The 26,265-nt window shown below is 35.7% G+C and overlaps 3 protein-coding genes across 5 annotated transcripts; 2 read left to right on the top strand and 1 right to left on the bottom strand.

Annotated features, from left to right (window-relative positions):
* Positions 1-560: 560 nt before the first annotated feature.
* Positions 561-1,285, top strand: LOC126689353 (40S ribosomal protein S16). Its single transcript, XM_050384526.1, has one exon. The coding sequence runs from the start codon at positions 647-649 to the stop codon at positions 1,082-1,084; it is 438 nt and encodes a 145-aa protein (XP_050240483.1). The 5' UTR covers positions 561-646; the 3' UTR covers positions 1,085-1,285.
* A 7,221-nt stretch (positions 1,286-8,506) lies between these two features.
* Positions 8,507-12,394, top strand: LOC126689352 (RAN GTPase-activating protein 2). Of its 2 annotated transcripts, none has more exons than XM_050384525.1 (2): positions 8,507-8,785; positions 10,461-12,394. In XM_050384525.1, the coding sequence occupies exon 2, from the start codon at positions 10,485-10,487 to the stop codon at positions 12,072-12,074; it is 1,590 nt and encodes a 529-aa protein (XP_050240482.1). In that variant the 5' UTR covers positions 8,507-8,785; positions 10,461-10,484; the 3' UTR covers positions 12,075-12,394. The 2 variants fall into 2 exon arrangements, with proteins under 2 accessions (XP_050240482.1, XP_050240480.1); XM_050384523.1 differs by having other exon boundaries at positions 8,507-8,887.
* A 1,378-nt stretch (positions 12,395-13,772) lies between these two features.
* Positions 13,773-25,793, bottom strand: LOC126689351 (probable ATP-dependent DNA helicase CHR12). Of its 2 annotated transcripts, none has more exons than XM_050384521.1 (12): positions 25,296-25,793; positions 23,403-23,556; positions 22,568-22,632; positions 21,924-22,112; positions 21,486-21,635; positions 20,323-20,718; positions 18,740-18,999; positions 18,421-18,639; positions 17,354-17,564; positions 17,123-17,276; positions 15,495-16,100; positions 13,773-15,003 (listed from the first exon to the last, which is right to left on the bottom strand). In XM_050384521.1, exons 1-12 carry the CDS (start codon positions 25,551-25,553, stop codon positions 14,300-14,302), a joined length of 3,366 nt encoding a protein of 1,121 aa, XP_050240478.1. In that variant the 5' UTR covers positions 25,554-25,793; the 3' UTR covers positions 13,773-14,299. The 2 variants fall into 2 exon arrangements, with proteins under 2 accessions (XP_050240478.1, XP_050240479.1); XM_050384522.1 differs by having other exon boundaries at positions 17,354-17,561; positions 25,296-25,792.
* Positions 25,794-26,265: the final 472 nt, after the last annotated feature.

The raw sequence follows: 26,265 nt of genomic DNA, 5'->3' as shown, positions 1-26,265 counted from the left end.
CCTTTTATTTTCCTCTCTGTACTCATATTAAAACTATACCAATAATCACACACACACACACTTAAAAAGCAAGGTGGCTTATAAATCGAGTTTTAAGGACTCAATTTCCAGGTAGTCGCCACTTGGAAAAAATGTCACATCAGACCTGATCAAACCATGGAAATCGAGTCTCAAATACTCAATTTATAGGCCCTAAATCGAGTTTTTTAGACTTAAGATGTTAATAAAAAAATATAATTTGAAAACAGTGTCTACTAATTATATTGTTTGGCAAAAAGTGTTAATTTCCTATTTTGGCTAGATAATTCACACTCTTTAAAGAATTTTGATAATATATTAATAATGTATTTATAAAAAATAAAAAAATAAAAAGAAGATAATGGATTAATAATGGACAGTGGCATCAAATCTCTCACCCTTTTAAGACCACGTGTCGTCAAATGACTCCAACAGCACGGAAAATAGATGCGCATCCCAGTCACCCAATCACTGAATTCCACAACCAATCACAGCCGTCCATCTAGCCTCCAAAAACCCTGAACCCAAACCCTGAAAAATACCCACAATCCCTCGTATATTACTCCCTTCTCCTCCAAACCCTAGACTCCACTCTCTCACACACACGCACACACAGAGAGCACAAACCATGGCGACGCCAGCAGTGGAGTCCGTACAATGCTTCGGCCGCAAGAAAACCGCGGTGGCCGTAACCTACTGCAAGCGCGGCCGAGGTCTGATCAAGATCAACGGCTGCCCGATCGAGCTGGTGGAGCCCGAGATCCTACGGTTCAAAGCCTACGAGCCGATCCTCCTCCTCGGACGACACCGTTTTGCCGGCGTCGACATGAGGATCCGAGTCAAAGGCGGAGGTCACACCTCTCAGATCTACGCGATTCGCCAGAGCATCGCAAAGGCACTCGTCGCTTTCTACCAGAAGTATGTAGACGAGCAAAGCAAGAAGGAGATCAAGGATATTCTGGTTCGATATGATCGGACTTTGCTTGTCGCCGATCCGAGACGCTGTGAGCCTAAGAAGTTCGGTGGTCGTGGCGCTAGGGCTAGGTTCCAGAAATCCTACCGTTAGAGACAGAGACACAGTGAGAGAGAGAGAGAGAGAATTCTCGAGGTTCAAATCGGTTATTTTATATGTCGTTTTAGGACTATTTATGTCGTTTTGTTTCTTGTTCTGTCGTTTTAGGGAGATTAATCTGGATTTAAAATTTTGATATGGATTTCATATTTGGCGCAATTTTGATTTATGATGAATTAGTTGTTTTATTTTTAATGTTTGTTTGTTTCAAATTTTGATATGCTAAAACAATGTTAACTTGTTTGCTTAGTGAAATCATTTGCTGTATTTATTGAAAATGTGAATGGAGGAGTTTTGTGCTGTCTGTGAATTGTTAGTGCATAATGTAGTGCCGGGGTAAAGCGGGAATGGCGGTAGATTTAACTGAATGATAATAATGAATTGATAATTGGATGAAAAAAATACATGTGGCTGAATCTAACTAGTCTGTTGCGAATCCATAGCTGACCCAAATTTTTTGATACTTAAGCTAAGGATTAATCTAATTAGTTTGGAAAGAAAAAAGGATTAGTTGATTTATGCTTTTTATGTCACGCAATAGATGGCTATGGATAATGCTTTGCTCATAGTTAGGTGTGCAGTTATTACAAAGAGGTTTGCCTTGATTTTATGATATATTGTGAATGGTCGTAGATTGAACTTGAACTGAATGGTGATAGTGGTTTGATAATTTAGTTTGTTGACCTCAGGTGTTTGGTGTTGGATTGAAAGAAAAGTCACTGATTAGGGGTTTAAAAAGCTGGTGAGGGAGGGGTTCTAGTCATAGGGCTTGGTTTTTCTGTTTTTCGTAAGTTGCTTACTTCATGTTTAGTCCAATTATCTATATACTTTTTTGATACTCTAAACAAGTAAGGATTGCTATTGGGTAGATAGTTTTGAAAATGAGTACTACAAATGTGTAATTTTGATGCTACAAAATAAGAATTATGGCACTGGATCAGAGTGGATGATGTTAGTCAATGGTCATTGAACTAAGATTCTTCTCCAAGGACTAGATATCCTTTACTTGTTTCTTCTTGGATGATGTTAGTAAATAATCATCTTTTTAAGGTTTATAAGTTGAGATTAGATACTCTGGATAAGACTTGGGTGTTTTTGTTTTATAGAATTAAACCTGGTGAAAATGAAGTATTTTTTGTGTAATGTTTGAGACTTTGAGGTGATGCAGAACTCTTTAGTTGTAATAATGTTGTATGGGATCTGGCAAACTCTTGTGGTTGAAACTTGAAAGTACAATTGTCTACTCCTTAACCAGTCATTTTAGTTTCATAGATTATTTGCTTTTCACAAATGATTTGGCAGCCTAGGCTGGGTGTATCCACTCGTTACTATCTACTAGGGGGAATTAGTTTGTCTAGTATAATGATTAAATTTTTTTAGATTATTGCTCATCATAGTACTTTAGTTATCTAACTGCGAAAGATCAAATTCTTGGCTAGGTGTCTTTATGAGAAATGATATTGATTTGTGAGAAGGACATGTTTAGAAGTTATTTGCTGCATATTTGTGCATGTTTTGCCAATGATCTCTAGCACAAATGGTAATGCCTTATCCCAAAAGAAAGCCATGGGTGGTGACTGTTGAGATCATGGGTAACTAGGTTTTACATTTGATATGATTGTGACCATAGTTACCTTTCAATTCATGTATGGTTGCTATGCTTTCCATCTAAATTTATGTGAGGCATGGCTATTGGGTAGCCATACCTAGTAAGCTTATTGTTTTACCATGTTTAGCAGCTGCTTGTTCATGCCATTGGGTCATAATAATGTGTCGGGTGATCCCTGCATTGGATGACCAAATCATCTTCAAAGTAAAAATAGGATTTATGGAGAGGTTTGACTCTTGTTGAATTTAAGGTGCATGTAACTGGAATCTCTGCTCCCCTTGCTAGTACTAGGTGGAGGGTGAGGTTGTGAGTTCAAGATTGATTTGATGCGAGTGCAACTTTCCAATAAAAAAGAAAGGAAGAGGTGTATGTCACATACAGGATGATCTCTTTTTTTTTTTTTTTGGATGAGAAAATTTCCATTAATAACAAAGACCTGAAGTACAACATAAAGCAAGAAAGCTACATCAGAGTAGGCAATCCTGGTGAATTAGGAGTCTCACTGCTGGAGGGGAAAAGCCTTCCCAGACTTGACTAGTTTCATTACAATTAGCATGGTGGGCAAGCTCATGCGCAACCTTATTAAAGTCCCTCTTCAAATGTCTGATTTGCCAACTGCTAAAACAGTCAAGAATGCCCAAGATTCCTTGAATAATATGACCTATTTCTCCACTGACTTCCTTGGAAGAGATGCTCTGGACAACTGTGAGAGAGTCTGATTCAATGAGAACTTGTTGGAGACCCAATTCCTTACCGTATGACCCTAAGATGTTGGTAAGTAGTTTTGAACCTAGGACCTTATGAATGTCAGTAGGCCTTGGAAACTACTATACCAAACCCCTTAGAATTTGGCAATTTTCATGTTATTACTTATTGTCATACGGTGAAAATAAACTTTGTAAGTTCTAACCAGAAACCACCAATTCAATGCAGAGTCAAAGCCTATTTTATTGCATGATAGTTGCTCACTTGCTCGTTGCACATCTGTCTTCCACCTGACTTTATCTTGCTAGAAGGGAGAGATGCGAGGGCCATATGCTCTATTAAGTAGGACCTAAATGCCTTGTGTAAAAATGACCCTCTTGAGTCAAGAATTTCACCAACAATCTAATGGCACTATCATTGTACTATCGCTAAACATGTGTCTATGTTCCATTTGCTGTTTGCTGTTTCTCTGGTCTCCTGTTTTTCAGTGGTATATTATAGACTTATGGCCATTTTGGATAAAATGTAGAGTAGAGTTGGTTGGAAATTAGGTTAATAATTGCCACCTATTGGTTACTGTAAGTTTCAAGTTTGAATTCCCTCAAAAGAACTTGAGTCTAAGAAAAGTCAATTATTCAGCAACTACCACCTGCTGTCCAACGAAAAAGAACCGGTCAAAATTTTGTCTATAGTTGGGCTTTTTTCAATCAACTTATTCACCATGTATAATTTTTTTTGTTCTTTCTTTAAAAGTATGATTGTATTTTTGTTAGCAAAAAGCTAATTATTTGGAGTTTATTAATTTATTAACAATTTTTTAAAGTTCCATGCTATCATTTGCAAACCAAACACAGGAGAAATATATTCCACAAACTTTTCTCTCTATGTACAAACACATAAACGGACGGTTATTTGCCATGCCTTTTTTCATTGTCTCTCAAGTGCAGCCAAACAGAAAGAGAAATTATACGGTCCTCGTGGTGGACTACGTCACATGTCCATCATTCCATTAAAAAACTCTCATTTGTTTAAAATTGTTAAGTCAGTAATCAGTTTCTATTTAAAAAAAATTTCTGACTTGGCAATTTTATACAGGTAAGAGTCTTTTAGTAGAATGGTGAACCACGTCACTTGTCCATCACGAGGACCTTATAATTTCTCCAAAGAACAAAGTTCTAAAAGCAAGTCTGCAATGTGGTTGCAGTTGCACTCATTATGGATGATGGATCCATTCCATTGGACCGCAAAATGATGAGGCTATTTCTTTTACATTACGACTTATCTCTACCTTTTTTTTTTGAGAAACCACTTACCTTTACCTATGTGGTCCTAAAAGAATTTATTCCATAACAAGAATTCTCCAATAAAAAACTTCCATAATAATGTGGCAATAATGTGATTTGATACTTTTTTTTTTATGAGAATGTGATTTGATGCTTAACTACCATTTTAACAATATGACAAATGTAGGTTTGAATTAATTTTTTGGGTAATTAGTGACATTAATTTATAAGATTCATGTAATAAAATTTGTAGTATTCTAGCATGAGCATTTTGTCAAAATATCTCTTTTTCAGAGGCTTTCAACAAATGGCATAACCATTCTTGAACATGAGACCATTTATAGAAGAATATGAAGTCCCAATCTTCGAACCTGAAACCATATGTATTTCAAATTGCTTCTATAATTGTTCGATTTTTACAAGGTACAACATGCAGAAATTCAATAAACTTGCTATATGGAAGTAAATCTCACTTTCACAGTTTTTTTATCATTTTTTTGCAGTAAAGAATTTGCTTGGCATACATTCTATGTAGATGGTTGGATATAGATGTGGAGGGTCCATCATCTGAGACAGATACCAAACCTCTGAACATACCATACCAAAGTTTTGGTGCACTGTTAAAAGATGATTGTGACCCTGCTGTGTGATAATGACCAATTGTGGTGGTTGGCAGTCTCATTTTACTGGTAGTAGTAAAACCATAAAAGGCATAACTCTCACAGAAATTAAGCTTGGTTCATGCATCTGTTATTTTGTCATAATTTTTTTTTTGGCCAGGCAAGCAAGCACAAGAGAGACTGAGTTGCACTGAAGAGAATGATTGATAAATCCAATAACCATGATGGTTTTTTTTTTGGTGGTGAAAAAAGATTCATTAAACCAAATTACGAATGAAAGAGTCTAGGATAACAAACATCCATGTATCAGCCTTAAGTTGAGTTACAAGTTACAACACAGCTTCTATATGCAAAACTTAACACAACGATTCTTTTTGGGATAGGTATATTCAATCCGAAATGCCTCCAAAATTAATGGACAAAGAAACCTGCAATCATTAATAAGAGTACTACACGGGTTAATGTTAGGTTCAATATTTGATTTCAAGCTAATAAGAGCAATTACCAATTGTGTATTCACTTCAATAACCACATCTCAGATTTAGGATGTGCACTAGTCAAGTTGGGTTAAGTTTGAGGTATTTTTGCGTTGAGTACTTTCCAATTCAACCCAAGTCATAGTGGCTCTCAAAACCAATTTAACCAGTATAGGGATCGAGTTATAGGGGCATTTCATCAAGCTAAATAAATAAATAATTGTGTTTTCATTTATATATCTAAGTCCATAATTTAATCAATGATTACAATTTACAATTGAGCGCAATATATCAATTTCATCAAAATTAAATTTCAAAATACCAAAAAAAATCAAACTAACAAATTTAAACTTTATTCCCAAAAAATAAAATAAAATTAATGAATTTAAAATACATGTATTTTTAAAGACTATTAATAGTACGAGTTGGGTTGTGTTACTTGCGTTAAAAGATTTTTCAACTTAATCCAACCCAAGCTTCCAAAAAAAAATAATCTCCAATACATGCACTAGGTTAGATTGGATTAGGGTGAGTTTGTTTTACACTCCCACCAATGGCGGCTCTATAAATCTTTTATAGAGTGGTCACTAAGAAATTTAAATTATACAAAATCTAATAAATAGACAATTTGAATATATCAACGTCACAAAAAAATCACACAAATACATGAAATATTACAATTTTTTTTTGTACTAACAAAGTGAAAGAAAAAAATAGACTAATAAGAAATAAAGTGGAAATTGAAAATTGAAAATGCTGAAACAAGAACAATAAAGTGACCACAATATTTTCATAACAAATCTTATACAACAAACTGTTATTGGTAGGTAAAACATGTCAATGTTGAGCCCAAATTAGAATTAGTAACAACTTACCACATAATATTTATTGTGAAAATATTATGGATTGATGTAGCATTACTCTTATTTTTGTTGAACTCAAATTCTTGTGATTCTCAAGTCAGGATATTTAACATTTTTATTAGAGTAGTCAAAATAGGTTAATTTAGTGTATAATATTTTTTTTGTAAGTATATATATAGGGGCCGACTCCCCTCCAGTCCAAAATTCTCCCATGGCTGTTTTAATCCGGATGCAAGACACATGGCAAATGAAAAATCTAATGGTGAAAAACAAAGCCACCTTGAAATGTATTTATTTCAATTTTACCCACACCTTCAGCGATCTCCCTTGCAAACCCACAGCCTATACACCACCGTCCTTGGCAGCGGAGCCATCTGAAATTCTACCTAGAAACACGACAGTTGCATCCTTCACAGATAGTCAAGATGGATTATTCTATAGATTTTATACTGCATGATTATATGCAGATTCTTCAACACCAACTAATCAACGTCCCAATGGAGAATGAAACAACAAGGGAGCCAAGTTAAAACTTCTATGAGATAAGGTTTTGTATTGACACAGTCAAAGAGGCAATATCTTTTATTTGGGTAATTTGTTGTAAAAAATAGAATAGATGTTGGGTTTGATTACTTTGAAGTGAAATAAGCAAAACCCACAAAAAGTTATGCCTAGATCTAAGAGATCCAAAACCTAAGAAGTGAATTTTGGTGAAATTCATTAAGATTTTTGATGTTTGGAAGAGGATTGGAGCAAACCCCAGATGGTACAATAGGGTTTTCAAGTATTGAATGAGAATTGGCTAGACCCATATGGAGTTTTTGTGGATTTGTGCAAAAATGGAGATAACCCTGAAAAGAATCGGAAGTTTCCACTTTTTTTAGAAATTTTTTTTTTTTACTTGCAGAAGAGATGTAACACCAAGAGATTTTCGGAATGACGCCAGTAACTCCAAGGTTTCTGGCACTATTTCCGATGGCTTCTAGCCATATGCTACCAAGGGTAGTGATGTATGGGTTGAGAGTTTGCAAGGGAGGTAGCTGAAAGGTATTTGAACAAAGCAATAAATTACGTTTCGGGGTGGCTTTGTTTTTCACCATTAGATTTTTCATTTGCCACATGTTTGGCATCAGGATTAAAACGGGAGAGAATGGGAGAATTTTGGACCGGAGGGGAGCCCGCCCCATATATATACATTTCTTTTTCAAGTTAGGTGGTCACAAAACAGATTAATTTAAATTAACTATTTATTTAATTTTTTTTGCTAAGTAAAAAAAAAAAAAAAAAAAAAATTGGCAAGTGAAGGTGGTCCCAGGACCACCCTTACATACAAGTGGAGCCGCCACCGACCCCCACTTTAAATCTATTGTCATCTTGTGACCATCTCTTCAACTTCCCAGTTAGAAGGATTCCACGCAATTGACAACTTTTTTTTTTTTTTTTATTAGAATTAAACTAAGAGCTTTGTAACCCAATTGGTATTTGCATATTTGATGTTTCCAACAGAGATATTTAAAGTTTAAATCTCTTTTATTTATTGCAATAATTATTAAATTATTAAAAATATATATGAATTAAAATTAGATTTTTTTTCAAAATTTTATAACTTTTGAGACTTTCAAGTTTTAACAATGTATATTTTATATATATATATATATATATATATAAAGTTTTAAAATACCACAAATTTTACTACATAATATTTACAAACAAATATAGTAATGAATATGATCCATAGATATCATCAACATAACAAGTCAATGTAATCTTTTTAGCATTTCCCCTAAAATTGAATGTCAAAATTACACTTTTTTTGGCCCATTCTTGTTGAGGAAAAAAAAAACCTAATCAACCAAACAAACCCAAAAACAGAGTTTCCCTCAGTTCAGACAGACATCCAAACAGCCTCTTTAAAAAAGTGACTGTCTTTGTTTGTGGAGGCGTGAATACGACCCATTTCCCAAAACCCAATTCTTCGCTCCCTTCACTTTTCAGTTCCCTCCACACTCTCACCACTTTCACTATCATTATATTTAATTTCTCTCTGTTTCAGTGACAACTCTTTGAACCAAACTAAGCATCAAGTACTTCCCCTCAAACCCAAAAAAAGTTTTCCCAAGGAAAAAAAAAAAAAAAAAGGTACCCTTTTCTTTTGTCTTTGTTTTGAATTCTAGGGTTTCTGTGTGCTTGAAAATCTTTCTGGGTTTGAATTCAGGTTCTTTTCAACTTTATTATAAGTGGGTAAGGTCTTATTTTGTCTCAGATCTGTTACATTTTGTTTTAAAGTTTGCTTTTTTTATGGTTGTTTTTCGTGGGTTTATGGTTGTTTCATGTTTGGAACTGTTATGTTTAATGCTATTTGTTGCCTAAGGACTGTTACATTTTGTTTTAAAGTTTGCTTCTTCTTTTTTTTCTTTTTCTTTTTTTCCATGATTAATTTGACTTGTCTCGTTTCTGGGTATTGAGAATCACACATATGAGTTGGTATAACTTAGTTTGTATTTATTTTAAATATGTATGTATGTATTTTTATGTTTAATTTGAAATCAAGGTGGGAATGATAGGGTAGACAATAAATAGAGGAGTTTCACTTTAGTGGGGTTAAGGAGTCTTGTGTCTGGAAATGAAAAACTTGAGAATTGGGAACCATTGTGTCTGAACTTAAGTCTTTCTCAGTTATAAACTTTTGTGGAGGGAATTTTGTTGCTGGTCTTAGCTCAAATTTGTTACTACACTTTGTTTACTATCCTTTAAACCAAGTGTGTGTGTGTGTGTGTATAAGGATACTACAAAATTTACTACATAGACCTTACCAACTGATGTGCTACCAATCACAAAAAAGTAATTCGAAACATGTATTTGTTATGTTGTTGAAGTGACACCAATCACATTCATTATCTCATCAATTTGTAAGAATTTTGTAGTAAAGTTAGTAGTAGCTTTATCCTTTTCCTTATTACCTTTGTTATTTGCTTGAAAATTGTTGTTGCACTGACTTGCTTTGAATTTAGAATCATTGGAGAAACACTTTTTCTGAAGTTCCTTGGAATTCTTTTGTTTTTTTAAATATTTTAAATAAATAAATAAATAATTCATTCTTCCTACTGATTTCTATTTTCAAATTATTTTTTTGGAGATTTAAATTAAGATGAATTTGTTGTTTGTTTCCATATATGACTCCTCCCCTAAAATTGCATTGTTCCAATTGAAAGAAAATGAACTTTTTTACCCTTCGAACTAGAAGAATTTTTAGTTTCAATCATTCGGTTCACTAGGTTTTCTTCTACAATGTAATAATGTTTTTATTGCTCAACGAATTTTCTGTTTCTTTCTCTTGCTGATAATAGTCATTTTTGTGTTGAGTCCATCATGATATCTTGGCTTTTATGAACGTCTTTGTAGTGCATTTTGTTGTTGAGAACCTTGCTTGTGTAGAGGATATCTGATCTCATACCATTGTTAGTCTAAGCTTCCACATGGTTGATCATTTTTGCATCACGGAGAGTTTAAGACTTTACTTGTGTTGAGTCCCTCTTGCCAACATTTTGGTTGGACAGTAGCATGTTAGGAATTTTTGTTTTTAGTGACGATTAACAGCTTATCTTTCTTATCTTTTTGATTGGATGATGACTACAGGTCCTTTTAGCGGATTAGGACTTGGCTTGTGTCTTGTATCCCTTGAGAGTACCTTATATTACGTATTTGCTATCAATTAAACAGTTTAATATGTGGAAATTTTATACATCCATTTATACATCTATATGATCTACTGATGTTTATCACAGTAATTTTTGAGATCTGTTCATGTTTGCAGCTTGCATTTTTAGGTTCTATTGCAATGGAGGCCCCAACACTGAACTCAGAACGCAGGCAATTCTCAATTAAACTATGGCCTCCTAGCCCAAATACAAGGCAAACACTTGTGGTGCGGATGACGAACAATCTTGCCACTAACTCAATTTTTACCCAGAAGTATGGCTGTCTCAGCAAAGAAGAGGCTGAGGAGAATGCAAAACGAATTGAGGATGTGGCTTTTGCCACTGCAAACCAAAACTACGAAAAGGAGCCAGATGGTGATGGTGGTTCTGCAGTTCAGCTTTATGCCAAGGAATGTAGCAAGCTCCTCCTGGAAGTTCTTAAAAGAGGCCCTAGAAGCAAGGCAGACACCACATCTGAGGAAACTTTCTTTGATATATCAAAGGGTCAACGAGCCTTTATTGAGGCAGAGGAGGCTGAGGAACTCCTAAGGCCACTGAAAAAGAAAGGAAATTCTTACACTAAAATATGCTTCAGCAATAGAAGTTTTGGTTTAGGAGCAGCCCGTGTTGCTGAGCCCATTCTGGTTTCCCTGAAGGATCAGTTAAAAGAAGTAGACCTGTCAGATTTCATTGCAGGAAGACCAGAGACAGAAGCTCTTGAAGTCATGAATATATTCTCAGCTGCACTGGAAGGTAGTGCTTTGAAGTCTCTGAATCTCTCAAACAATGCCTTGGGTGAGAAGGGTGTTAGGGCATTTGGGGCACTCCTGCATTCACAGGCTTGCTTGGAGGAGCTTTATTTAATGAATGATGGCATCTCTGAGGAAGCTGCTCGAGCGGTTTCTGAGTTAATTCCCTCCACAGACAAGCTAAGAGTCCTGCAATTTCATAATAACATGACAGGAGATGAGGGAGCACTTGCTATCTCTGAGGTTGTAAAGCGTTCTCCATTATTGGAGGACTTCCGTTGCTCCTCTACAAGGATAGGTTCTGAAGGGGGAGTTGCATTATCGAAAGCACTCGAAACTTGTACCCATTTGAAGAAGCTTGACCTGCGGGACAACATGTTTGGTGTGGAAGGTGGACTTGCCCTGAGTAAAGCTCTTTCCAAGCATTCAGATTTATCTGAGGTTTACCTGAGCTACCTGAACTTGGAAGACGAGGGTTCAATTGCCATACTGAAAGTTCTTAAGGAAACAACTCCTTCGCTCGAAGTCTTGGAGATGGCGGGAAATGACATAACAGCTGAAGCTGCTCCCGTGATTGCTGCTTGTATTGCGGCAAAGCAAATCACCAAGTTGAACCTGGCTGAGAATGAACTTAAGGATGAAGGTGCAATCCAGATCAGCAAGGCATTAGAAGGTCATTCCCAATTAAAGGAAGTTGATTTTAGTGCCAATCTAGTAAGAAGGGCCGGGGCTCGGGTTTTGGCTCAGGTTGTGGTTCAGAAGCCCAAGTTTAAGTTGCTGAATATCAATGGGAATTTCATCTCTGATGAAGGCATTGATGAGATCCAGGATGTATTCAAGAAATGTCCTGACATGCTTGGGCCATTGGATGAGAATGACCCAGAAGGAAGGGAGGATGATGAAGAATCAGGTGAGGGTGAAGGTAATGAGGATGAACTTGAATCAAAACTGAAGAACCTGGAAGTTAACCAAGAGGATTAGAGGTTCACCTATGGAAGGTGTTTTCGTTTGGTTTCTGAACGAGTAGCCTATTGGAACATTAATAATTGTAGGACAGGACATTTTGGGTTTGCCTGTTTTGTTGAATCTAGAGTCTGCATGAGCAGGCTGTGGCAATTTTTCAGAAGGATGATAGGTGCCATGATTAGTATCTGTCTTTTCTCTATCAAATTTGCTTATTTGGAAACCTGCATAGGTTAGTCATCTAATGCAATAGCATATCTTGTAATGGATCTTGCTCTAATTGTAGCCTAAGACCATTTTCTCTGTTGTGATCAATTCTTGACGGTCAAGTTGCCTGACATCTTTCTCTTCTTTTGGACCTTTTAGTTTTTTTTTTGTTATGCATCCAGCTCTACTGGTGTGATATGCTTTATGAGGTTCTAAAATTCGTGTACTTCAAATGTGCTTGCTATACTTTACGATTGCTAGTGTGCACATATCATACCAAGTGAAGCTCACTTGAGAAGATGCCCCACTCTTCCCTCATAGCGCACTGTTCGAATTTTTTTGTTCCTTTTACTGCTTTTATATTTAAATGGAACTTTCATACGCATTACAGTCTGAGAATGTGTTTAATGGGAATAGGATGCCCATCTCCGTCTCATCTCCTCTTCAAGGCGGGGTAAAGTGTAAACTTGTGTGGAGTAGGTTGGGGTTTGAGTGTTTGACAAGTTTGGAAGTTTCTGTTTGTCATCTCAGTTTTGACATATATATCTAATAGTAGTTGAAGCATAGTATTTATTGTTATTATGTTCTTGTTAAACTATATTAACATAGCGTTTCAGTCTAGTTTGATTAATTTTTGTGATACTTTGGGATGAGAGGTTTTTCTAAAAAGACAGTTTTATTAACAATATTGGTAGATTTTTGATAAAATTATAATTTTCTTGTGTTATTAAAGTCTTGTATTTTTATTTCTAATGTAAATGATAGAATTACTTATTTCTGCTTTCTCATTCGAAACATGCAAGGATGAATTATTTATAAGGAGTACTAGAAACAAATTCAAACAACAAATTACATTATTTACAAAATATCTCATTTTATATAATAATTTATTGTAAATTGCATTATCTTTACCTGAAAGAAAAAAAGCAGGGGAAAAAACTTACCAAAAAAAAAAAAAAAAATCGTCAAATATTCCCACGCATTGCACACATCTACAACTAGTTAATATAATAGAGATAAAAGGGAAAATGAAAGATGTTCATGAAAGTGTTAAAAAGAGTAAAAGCAAGTGTTTTGATTGTTCTTGAAAATATTATAGAATACGTAACAAAAAAATATATTATAAATGAAATTAAGTTATATATATATATATATATATATATATACACAAGTTAAACAAATATTGAATAAAAGTATACATACAAATTCAGGGTTGAACATGCGAGATTGGTCTGTCTCATTAGATTAAGTCGAGATTGGTCCGTCTCTTTAGAGTAAGTCAAGTCAAGCGAGATGTGGAATTTTTGTCGTCCCTAATGAGCTAACGAAATGCCTACCATATCTTAGAAAAGATTTTCATCTTTCCCTCTAAAACATTCTCATATTAATATATAATGCTAAGAAAAAAAAAAATTAAAGTCTCATGGCATTCTCAATTATGTGTAGGAGCTTCTTAGCAATCCAGGGACTTGAATGCATAAAAGAAAATTAAATTACGTATAATGCACATCTCATAAAATTTTGAAAATTCTAATTAATAAAATAAAATTATGAAGACATGTTTGAATTATCACATCTATCACTATCAGACCATTCTTGAATAGATTTTAATAGGCACAAGAGTCCAGCTTTAGTTTATTGATTTGCAACTAGCACTCGGGTCTCTTCTTCTCCTTTTTGCCCTAACTAACAGCAACTACAACCTCTTCGCTACCAATAATATCCTACTTTATCAACACACTGGTTCAGACCAAAGAGAACCAAAAGTGCATTCCATTAATTGGGATAACTTCACATTACTGCTACTATGTGAGATGCTAAGAACACCAGTGACTAGAAACTGAGCGACCATAACCGCACCAGTTCAAATAATCATCTAAAGCTTGCTGCCCCAAAATTCCAGTAACTGAGCCAAACATCGTAGCCCAAGCTGGAGCCATGTGTATAAAAACACCGGCAGCTAAAAATACAAGAGGTCCAGCTACTGATCTGAATATCGCATATCCATGTTTGAAATTATTTTTTAGTCATTTCAATCAAGTCCATCCACTTCCTCTTCCATTGGAATTCTGCCCTCTAGAATCAGACAATGTGCTCTGGACAACAAAGCTTGATCTCTTTTTCTTATGAGTATTCCATGTTAACAAATGCCCATTCCAGTTACTTCCTCCAGGACCCTGATATTCATGTTTCTCAGTATTTTCCTCTTCAGACTTTGGTCTCTTTGGGGTTGGGGCCAAACCAACGGTATCTTCATTTGTCATAGGCATGTTTTCATTCTCAAACTCTAATACCTTTTCCTCTGCACCACCAATATTTCTAGTTGATGCATTGCCCTCGATTGCAAGATGATCTTTTCTCTTTCTTTTACCAGAAAGCCTTAACATGTCTTCTCCATTTTCCACAGCCTTCATCCACTGTACATCACTCAGAGTATCAGCATAAACCACCTCCTTTCTTTTCCGCTTTCCCATGGCACCACTACCATCAACACCTGGGGCCTCATCTTCCTTAATTTCAGGTGCAGAATATGCCCACTCAGGTACTTCGTGTTCTTCCATAAGACGAGATCTGTATTTCTCCTTTTGTCTTCTCTCCTCATCCATTTTCTCAAAAAGCCAGAATTCATCATCTGATCGGGCAGCGAGGCGGTTGATTTCTCTCTCACTTGGCACATCTGTCCCAAGTGAACTTGTTCCTCTACGCATGATTTGCTCTAACATCTGCCTGCTGTCCTGAGCTGTATACAGAAAGATGTGCCATGTTAACACAATCTTCAGTAAGAAAGAATGGGCAGACATTTATATTAAGCATGCAACAAATCTGGCTGTTGCAGTCCTTAACAAGATAAGGAGTGGCACATATATAAATGACATTTAAACCCTAACCCCATAAAATTTTCACCAGAATATAGAAAAGGTATTCATGACATAAGTGGCAACTTTTGTGGCAGTGATGCCCACCAATTTCTCCCAGAATGATAAAGATATATTACTGCCCAAAGTCTGAAAAAGTGAACAGGAAAAAATAATGGATTTTTTTATAAGCAAGTTCACAATATGAAATATTATTCATCTTTCCAAAATATTTCTTGATTCTAAAATGGCATGAGTATAAACGAAGAGGCATAGTAGGGAAATCTTCAATAAATGCCCTTAACTTCATATATAGTTTTTGAGATGGAGGGAGTGACAATATTATGACATTGCATGAAATTCAAGTACAACAAACCTGTGGAAGTTGTATTGAAAAGTCCTGCCTGGATCACCTTGGCATCAATGCCCATCTTCTGTTTTGCACGCTCCAAGATTGCCTCTTCAACTGATCCAACAGTAATTAACACAAATACTCTAACTTCCTTTTTCTGTCCGATACGATGGGCCCGATCTTCTGCCTGTTGATCCATTTGAGGGTTCCAGTCAATGTCAAAAAGTATTACAGTATCTGCTGTTTGTAAGTTCAATCCAAGACCTCCAGCACGAGTGCTCAAGAGGAACATGAAGTAAGGAGAGCCTGGAGCATTGAATTGGTCTACTAGAGATCCTCTACTCTCAGTTTTGGTGTTACCATCCAGTCTAAGATACTTATAATTGTGAAGTTGCAGATAAATTTCTAAAATGTCAAGGAGACGAGTCATTTGTGAGAAAAGCAGAACTCTATGCCCCGATCTGTGAAGTTTTGGCAGTAAACGATCAAGAAGTTCAAATTTCCCAGATGCTCTGGCTATCTCCTCCTTGCGCCACATATTATAATCTCCCGCAACAAAAAGGTATGGATGGTTACAACACTTCCTGAGCTGCATTGTCAGGTTCTGTAGACCCTTTGATTTCCCAGCACCTGCAAATCTTCTATATTAGTGAACAGGTGGTGACTTTTGCGGAGTTTAAAATTTAAAACTATACCTTCAGATGAAAGAGACGAATAAATAAACATGAAAGTAAAAATCCACTGTTACCAAAAAGAATATAAAACTACCCCACAGTTTCTCTCTAAAAAAATTGTAGTATGAGCTTTTAATCCATGGGACGGCAATATTAATTGCCGTTTGCTTCGTGAAATGAGGTGGTAACTGTTTATTTAGCATTTTGAGAAAAATAAAATAAAATAAAATAAATTTACTTTTGGGAGCAAAAATGTAGAAGCGATTTTCAGTTCTCAAAATGTTTAAAACTAAAAAAGGCGGGGGGGGGGGGGGGGGGGGGGGGGTGCGCGGGGGGGGTGTGCGGGGACACTTGGTGTTGATTACAAAAGGGAAGGTCTTGGGGAGGGAGATATAACATTAAACCTTCAGCGTTTTTGCTGAATTGGTCACTGTAGAAAATAAACCTAACATAGGTGTGCATGATAGCCCTAGACTTCTAACAATGCATAAAATATGGCTAGATACTAAGGTGGAATAACTAAGAAATACCCCCTCCGTATTTTTGTCCAATTTAGATATCCCATTTTTAACGGAAAATCATTTAATACCTCATCTTTCAAATGAGAACAATGAATAAGTTTTCCAAACTACCCTCCTTAATTTATATGGGGTATTGACTTTTCAAATAAAGTAAAGGATAAATTGAGAAAGTTATCAATCTTTATTGACTTTTCAAATAGAACGATATTTTGGCACATCACAAAATAGATTGAGGCCCAACAATATGACACGAAGCAAGAAATTTTTTTTTGAAATGCCCACCCAAGTTAGCACTTCTCCAAATCAGAAGCATTTTGAGGAACAATTAGTGTTTTTTTTTGGTTTTGTGTGTGTGTGTGTGTGTGGTGGGGGGGGGGGGGGGGGGGGGGGGGTTATTAAATGTAGTATGGAATGTTCAAATGCATATGCATTGCATGCAGGTTTGGAAGCTACAAACCATTATCTAGCCCAACTCTGCCCACATCTGTAATTTGTTGATAATATGCTTTCTGCCAAGCTGACGTATCGCATTTCAAAATGACCTGGGATTTCCCAGGAAGGTATTTCTCCACCTCATCCTTTTTCCTCCTCAATATGAAAGGTCTTATAACCTAAGAATCACAGAAGTATTTTAACAAGAATGTCCAGAAAAAATAAAATAATATACAAATTAGGAGACAATACTGACTTGATGCAGACGACGAATGATCAGTAGCTCTTCTTCATCTGTAAGAGAAACATCACCCTTACCCTTAAAGGGTGCATTAAACCACTCCTCGAAATTCTGAACTGAATTGAAAATGTGCGGCAGAAGAAAATTAAGCAGGGCCCACAATTCCTGCAAACTATTCTGTATTGGGGTACCCGTTAACAGAAGCCTCCGTTGTATCTGATAGCTGCTACACGAAGAAATTTACTTAAAGAAGCATTCTCAATTTTTAAATTTTATCAAAAACTCCCGAAAAAATCAGCAGCATTTATCCAAAATATCTAATAAATAAAATGAGAAAATCAGTCATAATCATCCTGGTACCAAAAGGATTATCGTAACAATTTCCACAAGAATTATACACAGCATAGCTAGGTTAACACCAGAGCTAAGAGTGAAAGCTTAAGAGTAGCAACTTTTGATGGATTGTATAGTTTAGAAACTATAATATTATTATAAATCTCAAATGTCGACCCCAAATTTCGGGACTAAGACTTTGTTGTTGTTGTTGTCAAGTGCAAATTTCTTGAGACTCCATGCATCTATGCATTTTACTTCTCAAAAAGACTACATTTAAAACCAGAACAAGTGGATCTTTCATTCAAGAATAGTGAGAAATCAGAACTAACAATGCCATCATTCCCATTTTGGGTAGGGTTCCAAATAATTACCACTCAAGACAATTATGGCTGATATGAGCACTTGATCATTTATTTATTTATTTTAATTATTGGGTTAGGCTCACAAATGTTCTTTCTAGTTTCAGAGAAATCAAAATTACAAAGTAAATATCTATATAACATTAGAAGTGAATTCCACACCATATTAATGAATTGCGAGAGTTAATAAACATCATCACATAACCATAACACTAGGATAAGAGATATAAGTTAAAATTGGCCAAATGGCTCCATAAGCAATAAGTGGAGGGTGAAGTCACTAGTTAAACCCTGTTTGGGTGGATGAGTTACATTTACCCTTTTTTTTTCTTGAAGAATTCACACAACATATACATATTAAACATCACAAGAAGCTCAGTTACATACCCTGAGACAAGAGTCTTTGCAAGAACGCTTTCATGATTCTTTAACCGATGCCCTTCATCAACAATCATGTAGTACCAGTGAATTTTCTTCAGAAATGCCTTATCTCTCATGATAAGATCGTAGTGTGTGATCAACACATTAAATTTGCCCTCCCCTGATAACTTTTCCCTCATTGCCTTTCTCTCCTCTTGACGTCCATCATAAAGAAAAGCTGCAATACTGGTTCAGAAAGAAAATTGAAGAGTGATTTCAAAGTAACCTCTCTCTAACACACACACACGCACACAGATGTAGGTTTCAAAGAATTCTTTTTGCATACCTAGGAGCCCACATTGAGAATTCATAACTCCAATTTGGTAATACAGCCTTTGGAGCCACTATCAAGTGGGGCCCAGCCACACCCTTGCTCTCCATGAGATATGCTATCAATGAAATGGTTTGTATTGTCTTCCCCAGACCCATCTCATCAGCTAAAATTCCATTTAAGTTGTTATTGAACAATGAAACCATCCACTGAAGCCCCTCTACCTGGTATGGTCTTAGCTCTCCACCTTGAAGCATGGCTGGCTGCTCAGTTACCTGTACAACTTAATTCAGTTAGATTCACTGATTCCATTATAAGTGATGTTTTCAGTTTTTTTTTTCCCCAAAAACTGTAACAGAGATTTCAAGTATTAGCAACAAAAAAAAAATTGCATGGAATTTGCATACATTATTTTTGAAACATCAAGCATTCTTATATAAAATGGAGCACTTGTCAAGCATTTAGCAATCTTAAGACCGTTACTTATGCTTTAGTTATAGGAGTTCAACACAATCATACACTTTTTGCGGTAAGTAAACATACATCCATACACAGAAAGAAAAGAAAAGGGATTGAAGCAATGTACGTCATGCAGTCCACACTTAAAACAGCTCCAAGCAGAGATTATTAGGCCCTCTATGTTGGAATCTGTTCAAAACTATGCCCCACCCATCAAATCTATAGAGATTTTAGAACACACACACGCAACAACAACAACAACAAATCATAAAAAAAAATATACAAAACTAACCATACAATGATGCAGGAGGCACAAAGAGATATATATTTAAATTTAGTCTTATTTAATTTTGAAGTCAGTTGTATTTTATTTTAGGTCTAAGTACTTAATTAGGTTTATTAGTATTTTTATTTAAACTCAAAGGTATTTTTGTAATTGAATAATTTGGATTTCCCAAGTCAATTAGAATTTGGATTTTCCTATGTTAGTTAGAAATGGGGTTTAGTAGTTTATATAAGGACAATAATGTACTCCTATGGAGGAGGATTATTTTGATTATGAATGCAATTTCTTGAAATTGTTCCAATTGTCTGGTGCTAACTCCAACCAACCCTAGGTATTGATCCCTAGAGGTTTACTCCTTCTTGATGTTGAGTCCAAGCAAGTTTAGGTGTTGGCTCCTTGGTTATCTATCCTTTATTTCTTGTCTTTAATTTTCATGTTGCATTTTTCTAATTTGTACCACATTATACAAGTTTGATAACATAAAATATTAGGGTTCCCAAATTTTGGGAGAGTAGATGAGTCTGGGAGACTTCCAAGTGGCAACAGCCAAAGAAGTTTCAAAGTTCAAACTCCTCACTAGAAGAGTGATATAAACCATTGCACAAGTAACATATGGCGTTGTTATCTTGTCTAAAATTACATAAAGGCTTTATTGCACATTCAGATTGCAACCACTAATTAATTTATCATTCCCCATGAATGTTTGGCAGTCTATATATTTTATGCACTAGCCCAACAATTAAAGTGCAAATCCATTTGATAGAGCAAAGAGGGGGTTTCAAACATAGAACCTTGCACTAAAATAGCTTTGCACTAAGTAATATGATGCAGAAAATTAGGTTTTATCCTTTACCTTTTCTTGAATTGAATGGATGGCTGAGTGATACTGCCTCTGACCTTCAAGCAAATCACTAGTTTCACTGTTGCCATTAGAATCAATGATGTCCATCTCTTCCTCAGGAAGTAAATCTTGAGGAGTTCCATTGTTTGAAGCATCCAATTCAGGCAAATCAGCTTCTGAGTCGTTCAAGGCCTCTATGTCATCTGAATGTTTAGCGTCTTTCTGACGTTTAACAGCAGCTCCCAAATTTACAAGAAGTTTATTTGTTTCTTCAAGCAGCATTGTCAATCGTTCATTTTTGCTCTCTTTTACCATTCTCATGTATGCTTCTTGATCATCGGACTTCAAGGCTTGGAACCTCAATTTCTCTGCCCGTGTAGCACGTTGCCTTAGCCTTTGATGCCATTGCTGCCAAAATTCTTATCAGTGGTATTTTCAGTAAATGCTATAATAGCAATATTATACATTTCATTTTTGCTTATGACCTTTGCTCTAAGTGATAACTGATTACTCAGCCAGCAAAAAGTAACAATAATTTTCTCTCTATCTCTAAAAAAACTTTCACCTTCTGAAGCGAATCTCAGAAGATTGCAGTACCTTGTTTCTTACTAGCATTCGTCATCAAGAGAAGATGTAAAACAAAACAAAAAATTGTTTAAAAGATAATTAAAAAATTGATATATATATATATATATATATAGAGAGAGAGAGAGAGAGAGAGAGAGAAAGAGAATCTCTTTATTAGCTTGATATATAGATTATCTAGTAACTGCTGTGACATTGTTACAAACTGGATTGGATTACAAAATTCAGTTATACTCTGGTTGCAAAGTATAAAACAAAAAATAAAGGTTAGAATTACCATTCATTTTAATCTGAAATGTCTTCTGAAACAAGGACAAAACCCCTAGCAACAAAGGATGTTTTAAAGTTGCATGTCAAATAGCTAGGGTCATAAAGCATTATTGTAAACTCACTGGAGTAGTTCCTGAGACCAATGGGAAGCCTGCTTTCGACTAACCATATTTGTTTGTTTTCTTTTTTCCTCTTTTTTTCCACCCCTCTTTTTAAAATATTTCCCCAGACCTTTCCCACAATGTTTTCATCTCTATATCCCATTTTAAGTAGGCATAAAATGTAAAAATGAACAAATAGAGGAAAGACACATAGCATACCATGATCCCATCATTCCTTTGTCTCCGGCGTTTCATAGAATTTTGAATTTGCAATTGGAATTCGCGCACTGCATTGAGTACTTCCGCAAAAAATTTTCTCTTTCTAGTTTCAATATAATTCTTCTCCTCCTCTTCCAACCTTGACAATCTCTGCATCAAAGGTTTTAACCATATCAGCTGTGTCTAGGTACAGAGTACTCTTTCTCTACACTTCAATGATCCATATTTGGATCTTTTTATCTATATAACTCGTTTATAAAAATCATACTATAATTTAAACACATGACGATAAGACTCACTGATAAGTGGCCCTTTCTAAGAGTTTCTCAGGCCAAAACTTGACCAGGTATAAATAATTTTAACCTTTTATCATTGTTATACAGTATTCATTTTGTTTTCTTTTCTTTTTTTCAAGTAATCCATAAACTAATAAAATACCTCAGCATCCCGTTTCTTCCTGAATTGGTCGTCAGCATCCATGGCAAAAGCATCTCCGACACCATAAAGTGGACGACGCAGTCGCATCATGCCCCAGTCAAATAATTGCTTGTCAGGTTCTGCACAGTTCACACGAAGCCAGTACTCTGAACTCACCTCAGATCGAACCTTGCTTTGCAATTCTGCCAGCTGCCGGGGAAAAAGGTAGTCACCAACAAGGAACATCTCTTAGCATCAGAAGTAACAAGTAGTAAAACACATTCAACTATAACCATCACTAGGAGAACTCCCTTACCACCATTTTAAAATAAAATCCAATAAGCAACATAGAAATTGGCATTTGTAAAATCATTGACTAATTAACATAGGCCACATTTGGTTATTTCTTCATGGGCAACAGTTCTCAAATTTCTCAATGAAACAACTCTCAGAAATCAGAATTAGTTTCTTTTGTTTTTGGGTAAGGACCAAGGAAAACCGATCCTCTCTCTGAAGAACCAATCTTTGTAACCCAACATAACAAGTTGCTTCAAAAAGAATCATTTCAAGGAAGTATAACCAAATGCAGCCTTACCTTTATTTGACAACTGCCATCCTCCGTTCAATGTTTAAGCATTTGTTATAATTTAGGGTATCAAGTTTACCTTTAGCCCATATAGTTCAAGCAAGCACTTTGTCTGCAGGTCCTCACCTCTATTTGAAGGCAATACTGGTTCAAGAAATAAATGCATAAGTAATCCTTTTTTTTAATAAGTAAAAATTCTTCAATGAAAGTTAAACAAAAGTGATCCACAAGTACATAGGCAGTGGACTAGGGTTACATAAGTAATCCATTTTGAAAGATCAAAAACTTGATATTAGTAACAATTAATTTGTAAAAAGATAAAAAAGAACCACTTTGAGGTAGAGGGGGGGAGGAGATCTCAAAGCAGTTTAGTCTACCAATACCTTAGAGAAAGCCTCCAGACATTTTCCAATCAGTACACTACATGTAGATCAAGAAATGAAATATAAAGGTGGTAAATCCATGTCAACAAGGTCTAGCAGCAGCTCCAAATTTTAATCCAACAACCACCACCATCTTTACTTCAATCACGTATCCCTGTTCCCCCCACATTTTTTTTTCCACCAGACAAGAACCAACCATAGAGCTAGCTAATCTCCACATCCTTATTGTACCCATATCCTACATTGCAACATCTACTCTAGAATATGGTTGACAGCAAATAAAAATAACCATAAATGATAACCAATTAATTAACTAGTGGAACTTGCCAAGGCTATTCTTCCATAGATCTTTGATATTTAAAAGCAGCCAAATGCCGTAAGAATGAAATTATCAATAAAATAAATAATCTATCAGCTCTACTACTTAAAAGATAAAAAGGACCATCAGAATATAGTGAATGCAAAGATATTTAAATATCATGCACCAAAAATATGATACACAAGGTGAAGGTTCCTTATAAAATTAATAACCTTCAAGCTCTGTCAATCGATGCTGAATGTGACTCTGATAACGATTTTCCCGTAATGCAGTCAATCCAAAACCTGACATGCAATTTGGACGTTGCTCCAACAGTGCATCCTCAAAGTCGTCTAACAGATCCCCTTTAGGACTACCATGATCTTCCTGCATAATAACATCAAGTTGATATTGTAAGAAACAAAATCAGAAAGACAAGTTAATCATACTGGGACACACATGGCAGTTAGCAGCAAATACTAAAATAGTTCAGTCAAATCTCAAGAGGGAAAAAGATTGCACGGCTGAGTCAACATTGGTGAGATATGTATAAATACATGAAAGAAACATTCAATTTGTTAGGTTTCAGGTCACAAAAAGCTCCATAGCAATATGACTTTAAGCAAGACTTATTCAATAACAACATCAACATATTATTTAAATATAAACACTAATTGCATAGTAAATAAGATTCACTAAGCACACCTATCAAACAAAAAAAAAAAACTAAACACATCCATTGATAAATTAAACCCAGAATCTATATACCATATATTCTGTTACTATCATGATTCATGAATAGACTAACCCAACAAACTGCAAAAATCATAATTTGCTTAAAACATGTTGATAGATCCACACGTCATATGAAATACTTAATCCTTTGACTGCTTATTACCAACATATGACTGCTTATTACCAACATATGGAGGTATGTGACGTATGTCATACAAAGAGTTTCAAATAGAAGTGTAATAAATGTCTGGTCATAGCTCTACATGAGATAAACTTTAAAAACATATAGAACAGATTCCCCTATTCTGTAACATCATAAATAAAGCTAGATTGAATTACCCCTTTTGTCTTTAACCTTTGCTAACCTTTGCCCCATGTTTCAAAATTGTTCCTAACCTTCAAATGTTTCAGTTTAGTCCTTAACCTTTAAAAAATGTGTCAAAACGGTCACTGCTATCAACTAATGAATGGAAAAATATGACTTGGCAAATGGAAACACTAAGATCAAACACTTTTAAGTTACACATGCACCCATTGGGTCTTGAACCTACGACCTCACTCTCCGCCTAGCACTTATAAAGGGCGGAGGTGCCAGTTGAGGTAGAGCTCATTGGCAACACTGACAGCTAGTTTTATTCAGCTGAAAGCAAAAAAATTCAAAGCATACCTTCAATGCCTTGAAAATTGCCTTTTTTTAAAGTGAATCAAGAGCAAAGAAAACCAACCAAAAATCAGAGAAGTACAGCCTTCTCCACATGGCCACTTAATCTGAACATCATTACTCTATCAAACCACAAAAAAAAAAAAAAAAAGACCCAAAAATATAATGAAAACAAAAAATAGCCAAACTTTAATCCAATACAACTATTGTAGGATTTTTGTAGGCAAGTAGTAACATTACACTACTAAAATTCTAAATTTCCACACACACGACACACCCATTGTAAACACTCAAAAAGAAACCAACAAAACAATCCCTTCAACCCTAGACAAACCTAATCTCGCAAATTTTCCTCAGCTCATAAACTCCATTACAAAACACACACACACACACACACACACACAAACAGGAAAAATCCAAAAAAAAAAAAAAACCAGCAATAATACAAACAAAAATCCCAACCCTAAACCTAAACCCTAATCCCACAAAACTCCTTCAAATTAACTCAAAGAAAAGCCCCCAACACCCAAACACAAAGCCATTCAACCACATAAAAACACAAACACATACTCAAACCAACAACAAAAACCCTAATTCACCACTCCCACACACAAAATCCCCAACCCTAACCCCTCCAAACCACGCAAAATCCCAACCCTCACAAAAAACACCAAAAACCAAGAAACAAGAGCACAAAAAAACCAAACAACATCACAAAACGAACCCATACCAAAACCTTGCTCGCAACGGATCCGGATTCAGCAGCAGCAGCAGCACCGCCGACGACGCCGTTTCGGGCCTCAACGGCGTCGGCGTGTTCGCGGGAGGAACAGATGGAGGAAACGGCGTCGTAGAGGTCAGGAGGGAGAGGGAGGTTGCGAGAGACGAGGTTGAGAGCGCAGATCAGAGACTTGGTGCTGCGGACATGGTCAGGGTCGAGCCAGGGCTCGTGGCCTTGGGTCTGAGCCTGGCTCTCGAGCTGAGCCATGGCGGGAGCGCCCCCCAACGGTCCCTTTTTTTTGCTCTCTTCTTTGTGCGTTAACGGATATTTGAAAAATTGTTAGTGCCAACAAATTCTAATCTTTTTGTTACTTCTGTCTCTGTGGGTTTATAATTTCGCTTCTCTCTCTTTTTTTTTTTTTTTTTTTTTTTTTTGCCCTATATATTTTTTTTCTTTTTTTTTCTTTTGGGTTCGAAGAAAATAAAAAAAATAGAATGGTTTGGGTCTCTTTCTCTCTCTATCTCTCTCTTCGGCGCTCTTTAGGTGAAGCAGAGAGGGATGGGTTCGCTTTTATATTTTTGTTTCGTGACCAAACACGGCTTTATTTTTGTGGAATGACGAAATTACCCCTATAAAATATCGCTGGATCCTTTGGGCCGCTTGGGCCTTTGGTGCACCGCTAAAGTTAATTTTTTTTTCTTTTTTTCGTTTTCCCAAAAATCATTAGAGAATATTTTCATCATATTAAAATATCCCAATTCTCAAATTAGGTGAATGGGCTATTATATTCAATCACTATGTTTTTTTTTTTTTTTTTAAGATGTACTATGTAGATATTCAAATATCTCAATTCTCAAACCATATTGTCCATTCCTCTACATGAGTATTCCATGTTCATGTATTTGAATAATAATGTCTAGATTAGCAAAAAATAATTGTATAGTTTATATGAATTTCATAAATGATATGAATAAACAAA

Source organism: Quercus robur, chromosome 6 (genome assembly GCF_932294415.1).
Source record: "Quercus robur chromosome 6, dhQueRobu3.1, whole genome shotgun sequence".
Taxonomy (NCBI): Eukaryota; Viridiplantae; Streptophyta; class Magnoliopsida; order Fagales; family Fagaceae; genus Quercus; species Quercus robur.
Note: the sequence above shows the minus strand (reverse complement) of the source record. Positions and strands in the feature narration are given on the sequence as shown.

Bases quoted from the DNA above. Each gene is read 5' to 3' on its own strand.
- LOC126689353 (XM_050384526.1), top strand. From the start codon at position 647: ATGGCGACGCCAGCAGTGGAGTCCGTACAATGCTTCGGCCGCAAGAAA.
- LOC126689352 (XM_050384525.1), top strand. From the start codon at position 10,485: ATGGAGGCCCCAACACTGAACTCAGAACGCAGGCAATTCTCAATTAAA.
- LOC126689351 (XM_050384521.1), bottom strand. From the start codon at position 25,553: ATGGCTCAGCTCGAGAGCCAGGCTCAGACCCAAGGCCACGAGCCCTGG. The intron at 23,557-25,295 runs GTATGGGTTCGT...GTTATTATGCAG, and splicing joins CCGTTGCGAGCAAGGTTTTG to GAAGATCATGGTAGTCCTAA. The intron at 17,277-17,353 runs GTCAGTATTGTC...TGTGATTCTTAG, and splicing joins TCATTCGTCGTCTGCATCAA to GTTATAAGACCTTTCATATT.